This window comes from Zingiber officinale, unplaced genomic scaffold (genome assembly GCF_018446385.1).
Source record: "Zingiber officinale cultivar Zhangliang unplaced genomic scaffold, Zo_v1.1 ctg219, whole genome shotgun sequence".
Classification (NCBI taxonomy): Eukaryota; Viridiplantae; Streptophyta; class Magnoliopsida; order Zingiberales; family Zingiberaceae; genus Zingiber; species Zingiber officinale.
Genome location: NW_024589896.1, coordinates 83,084 through 89,105, shown reverse-complemented (window position 1 = coordinate 89,105; position 6,022 = coordinate 83,084). Strand labels below are relative to the sequence as shown.

General features: G+C 38.1%; 1 protein-coding gene across 1 annotated transcript; it reads left to right on the top strand.

Moving 5' to 3' along the window:
* Positions 1-974: 974 nt before the first annotated feature.
* LOC122036821 (L-ascorbate oxidase-like) lies at positions 975-3,472 on the top strand. Its single transcript, XM_042596243.1, has 5 exons — positions 975-1,290; positions 1,520-1,612; positions 1,714-1,926; positions 2,041-2,229; positions 2,306-3,472. The coding sequence occupies exons 1-5, from the start codon at positions 1,033-1,035 to the stop codon at positions 3,263-3,265; spliced, it is 1,713 nt and encodes a 570-aa protein (XP_042452177.1). The 5' UTR covers positions 975-1,032; the 3' UTR covers positions 3,266-3,472.
* The last annotated feature ends 2,550 nt before the right edge of the window (positions 3,473-6,022 follow it).

The following is a 6,022-nucleotide window of genomic DNA, read 5'->3' as shown; positions in this document are numbered from 1 at the left end:
TATGTACTAACTAATATAATAGTGAAAATATTTTATAATATTTATAAGTTAGTAATAACTAACTTAAACATATTTGGCTTATTATATAGTTTCCTAACACGTGATGAATTATTATAATTTGATAATTAAGGTCAAAAATATTTGTTTGAATTTATCAATTTTATTTATGTGCAATTGTGCAATATTTATCAATAGTACAAGATTTATCCACCTCCTTCAAAATATTGGTTCCCATTAGAATTAGAATTTTGATTTTGCTTTTTTCCCCCAATTGTTTTACCACTGCACCAAATAAGTGGAAATTAATTTTAAAAATGATCAATTCTATTAACTATCCAAATAAATTGAAAAGAAAAAACAGAAGTATAACATCAAGTCAAACACCCCTTGGTATCCTTGTAAATAATATCATCCAATGTTAAATTGATATTTTATTTGTGAAGGTAAATTTATGAACTTTTTCACCCATAAATAATTTGGTACTTCTCAAATGTTTAGTAAATTTTTATATTCTTGACCTTATTATTGTTCAAATTTTTGGATAAAAAATATTGACAAATTTATCAAACATAGACAAAAACTTAAAAGCTCATAAACCAAAGTCTACTATGAAATTTAGTTAGTCATAGGTACGTTGCTCCCGAGTATTGAGTATGATGTAATAGAAAGATGTTAAATTATCATTTAAATATTTATGATTCAATTACTAACTACGATATATTTATAAAAAAAAATCTCTAAATGAATCACATAATTATGTCCTACTGAACTTTTAACTATTCATTACAAGCACTTTTACAAATAATCTTTTTTTATAGAATAGAATCGAGGTTAAGTATTATCTTGTCATCATTTTAGTCCTACCATGTCTCTCACCTTTCTCCAATTTTTTTTTCTTTTTTTTTTAGAAAAAAAAAAAAACAAATAAAGTGATTCCTTCGCTTATACAAAGAGCCATTTGTGTTCCTCTCCTCTCACTTTTGTTGTTTGGTTCTCCTCCTCCCCTCAAGCTTCAGCTCAACCACAGATAACATGGCCAACGCCCTGCTCATCGCTTGCGTCGTCTCAGTTCTTTTGCACGCCGTCGGCGGAGCCACCGTCAGGCGCTTCAAATGGGAGGTGGGCTACATATACGCATCGCCGGACTGCGAAGAGAAGCTGGTGATGGCGATCAACGGGCAGTTCCCGGGCCCGACCATCCGCGCCAAGGCCGGCGACACGATTCATCTCCAGCTGAAGAATACTCTGCACACTGAAGGAGTCGTCATCCACTGGCACGGTATCCGACAGGTAAACAACCGTGTGCGAGCCATCCCATTAAAGCTAACGGCATGTTTACATCGAAGGTAGAAGAGAGGAGTTGTTATACTGAGAGAAAAAAAAAAAAAAAGAAACTCTAAACCACTTTGACAAGGACAAGAACTACAAGTAGTTATTTTCCACTACCACAAGTCATAGCAATAACAAGATCGACGTTTGGAAATTTCAGCTAAACCTTGTATGTTTCTGTTTTCAACAGCATGGAACACCTTGGGCTGATGGGACTGCCTCCATCTCCCAATGCGCCATCAATCCTGAGGAGAGTTTTCTCTACAGATTTAAAGTCGACAAGGTTAATTAGATTTTTCTTTTTCTTTTTCTTTTCTAATGAGTTGACAAAGTTAATTGTAGATGGTTGACTTTTGTTTTTTTGCTTGTTGGAGTTCGATGCAGGCCGGCACATATTTCTACCATGGGCATTACGGGATGCAGAGAGCTGCAGGGCTGTACGGGTCTCTCATAGTGGACGTGTCTGATGGGGAAGAGGAGCCGTTCCAGTACGATGGAGAGTTCAATCTGCTCCTCAGTGATTGGTACCATACAAGCATTTATGATCAGATGGTTGGACTCTCTTCCAGACCAATGAAATGGATCGGAGAACCCCAAGTAAGCGACGAGCTTAATTAGTCTCTGCAGATACAAAATTAAGAAGTTCCCAGCACACGGAATCGATCATCAGGCTTTCGTTCGTCACTGATTTCGCTTCTTGCTTGGGTGCAGAGTCTATTGATCAATGGCAGAGGGCAGACTAACTGTTCCCTGGCCGCATCTCTTGTCCCTGGATCCAGCGCATGCGAGTTAACAAGCAAAGACTGTGAACCCGTGGTGCTCAAAGTTCTTCCAAACAAAACATACAGGCTGCGGATTGCGAGCGCCACTTCACTGGCTTCGCTGAATCTGGCCATCGGAGTAAGTAATTAAACCATCGCCGACTAGTCATTTGAATTGCCATAATGAAACCACTGATTATTTTTCTCGTGTTCAGAATCACAGCATGACAGTGGTGGAAGCAGACGGCAACTACGTGGAACCATTCACCGTGGATGATATGGACATATATTCCGGTGAAAGTTACTCGGTGCTCGTCACTACAAACCAGAAAACATCATCAAACTACTGGATTTCCGTCGGAGTTAGGGGAAGAAAACCAAATACACAATCTGCTTTGGCTATCATAAACTACCCCCCGAATGCCCCATCAAAATTACCGGAATCTAGTCCCCCGGCCACCCCACTATGGAATGACTATGCCCGCAGCAAATCATTCACGTACAGGATTCTCGCCCGGCAGGGCGCACCGAAGCCCCCTCCCAACGCTGACAAGCGAATCGCCTTGCTCAACACCCAGAACAAAATGGATGGTTATACTAAGTGGGCTATCAACAATGTCTCTTTAGCACTTCCTGCCACCCCTTATTTAGGGTCCATGAGATATCATCTGAAGAATGCATTTGATACTAAAATACCGCCAGAGAGCTTCCCCTCAGATTATGATGTGATGAGACCAGCCAAAAATCAAAATACGACGCAAAGTACCAACGCATATGTTTTCCAATTCAACAGCACGATCGACGTAATCCTTCAAAATGCAAACGCCATAGCAGAGAATGTTAGTGAAATACATCCGTGGCATTTGCACGGGCACGACTTCTGGGTGCTAGGGTATGGGGATGGAAGATTCCAAGAGAAGGATGTTTCAACATTTAATCTGAAGAATCCTCCACTCAGAAACACAGTGGTGATCTTTCCTTACGGTTGGACGGCATTAAGGTTTATAGCAGACAACCCTGGAGTTTGGGCATTTCACTGCCATATAGAACCACACCTACATATGGGCATGGGTGTAGTATTTGCAGAAGGTGTTGAAAATGTCAGAAATGTCCCAACAGAAGCTATAACTTGTGGGATGACTGGAAAAATGTTAATCAACAATCACCTCCCATGATAATGGAACTATGGAAGAACCCATATAGGTAAATCATCTATTTCCCATCTACTTCTGTTAGGCTGATCGATCATGTTATTTCCTGTGTGAATGTATTTGGAACCGCATTACTAGTTTTGTCAAGATAATGAACTCATGTAGAATGTGTTATTGATACTCAATTACCTTAAATTATCTACTAGGCCACTTAAAGTGGACTAATCATCAGACGGTAAGTTACTCCTTCATCAGAAATTATTAGGTTTCCTTCATCAGGTATTTATTCCTTAAATTAACTACTTAGCCACTTGATTTGTTTTTAATTCTTGAGCTTCATGTAAACTCATGAAGTCTAACTGATGGTTGTATGTAAACTCTGAGAGAAGCATATAGTTGTCATCTTCTTAGGAAACATACCCATCGAGAAGGTCACTAAATGCCGTATTCCTTGGAAACCTCACTCAACTTGTTTGATTGTGTCCTACTAAATTCAAATTAATAATTCTTTGGGAAAGCAGCATTTTAAGACACCAAACTTTATATCATTTGGTATCCCAAATCAATCGCATTATCTTCATTATCAACATGATCGACATGTCCCAATTCCTACATAGATAAAGCAAGAGAGCAACCAAAGACTCCATTTATTGCAAGTTTGTTTATCATATAAGAGAAGTAGAGATGGTAAATGAACTAAGTGTTTGTAAATAAATTTGATGTTCGGTTTGGTAAAAGTTTATTTATGTTCATTCAGTATACACAAAATTAATTAAACAAGCAAGTTCGAACTACTCGTTAAACTAAACAAACAAGCTTGAATACCCTCCTCAAACTTTAGTAGGTGTATTCAGTTCGTTAATATTCGAACAACGTTTGTAATCAATATTTACGAACCATATGTAGGTGCAGCGGCGGCCGGCAAGAGGGGGGTGAATTGCCTGCAAATAAAAATTATACCCTCCTCAAACTTTCAACTCAAAAATAGCAACAATAAAATAAAACAATTAAGCAAAAAGAAATAGAGAAGACCCGGAATTAACTTGGTTACAACCAAGATGGTTGTTAATCCAAGGCGATGAAAAACGCAGTAAAAAAACTCCTTCTCTGAAGACGGAGAAGCCTTTTACACACTTAAAAAGCTCAACAGTTGCTAGGAAATCTAATACTGAGTTGAATGATTATTTCCTAGTTCCAGGGGCTTTTATATAGCTCCTGGAAGTCCTATCCCGAGGGTCCAAGGCGCCTCCAACTCGGTCAGCGGATAGAACTCTATCCGCAGCTCAACGGCAGTTTTGACCAGCTTGGAGGCGCCTCCAACCAGATTGAAGGCGCCTTCAAGCTGGAGGCGCCTCCAAGCCTGATGGAGGCGCCTCCAAGCTAGCTTGCAGCTTTTCCAGCTTGCTTGCTTCTTGCTTCGTCTTCCGAAGTCCCGTTTTTCTGGGTGATTCTGGCCAACCAAAATAGGGCTCACCCGAACCCAATTTCCGGCCTTCTCCTCGAGCAGGCTTCCGTCCGGCTTCTCGTCCCTCGAACGCCGCGCACGTTCTTCTCGTCCACCGGAGTACTCTTCCGCAGCTCTCTCGTCCTTCGGACGCACCGAACCCGTCGGCTCCCTTCCCGTGTCGTCCTTCTCGATAGCTGCGTCTTCCGCTCGACTTCCTGCGCTCCTAAGCTCCTGCACACTCAGACACAGGGATCAAACAAAGCAGAACCTAACCAACTTGGTTGATTACATCAAAACACCTACGGGGACTAACAATCTCCCCTTTTTTGATGTGCATCAACCCAAGTTTAAGTTAGGGTTAAAATAGACAGAAAAGTAATTTTAAAAGAAAATTATTAAACTAACATATTAAGCATCAGTTTGCAATAAATCAAATTGCAACTACTAAAGTAAGAGTTAACCAGAAAAAATATTTTTATTTTTTTAAAAAATCTCTCCCCCTAAACATGTACTTCTCTAAACTTGTACCTTTATCTCCCCCTTTGATCACAGCAAAAATGGGGTAACAGAAAAAAAAATTTAGCAAAGAAATTTTTAAGTTAGAAAAAATTTCTAATTTAAGATGAAAAAATGTCTAAGCAAAATATTTCTAAGTAAAATGATTTTTTTTTTGGAATAAAAAAATTCTAAGTAAAATTTTTAAGTGACAAAAAAATTCTAAGTAAAACTTTTAAGTGACAAAAAAATTCTAAGTAAAACTTTCAAGAGACATTTTTCTAAAAAAAATGAATTTCTAAGGAAATGTTTAAAAACTTTTTCAAAGCATTATTTAATTCTAATTTGGATGCTTTTATCAGAAAGTTAATTAAACATTTTTATTTCGATATTTCAGCTTTCAGATCGTGGTGAGGCACTAGGCCTTCTTGGTTATTGGAGCAACAACCACTTCCTTAGACAAAGCTTCCATAAAGAAACTCAAGGTTTAATTTTCTCACTGTAAGCTTTTAATTAAATGAATTAATTTAGCACTGATTTCGGAACCCAATAGAGGTTCCTTCCTACAGGGTTATTCAAAAATTTAGGGGGTACATAGTTATTGGGCACTCTTCTAAGTTGACCCTGATGATTTCTAAGGTACCAATTTAATTTTCCATAAATTCTAACTTTTGATTTTGAAAATTTATTTAAGCATGCATCAGTTTTTAAATTCTTAATTTCTAATTTTAGATTATCATTTTTTGATTTTAGATTATCGTACATCTCAAGTGGACATGCTTTTGCTTATTTCAATTTTAATTCAACATTTTCTTTTTCTAATTTGAATAGGTCTTTAG

What these genes read in the sequence shown, in the direction of transcription:
- LOC122036821 (XM_042596243.1), top strand. Translation starts at nt 1,033, where the DNA reads ATGGCCAACGCCCTGCTCATCGCTTGCGTCGTCTCAGTTCTTTTGCAC. An exon ending in ACAGATTTAAAGTCGACAAG is followed by an intron (nt 1,613 to 1,713) that starts GTTAATTAGATT and finishes AGTTCGATGCAG; the next exon opens with GCCGGCACATATTTCTACCA. An exon ending in AATGGATCGGAGAACCCCAA is followed by an intron (nt 1,927 to 2,040) that starts GTAAGCGACGAG and finishes GCTTGGGTGCAG; the next exon opens with AGTCTATTGATCAATGGCAG.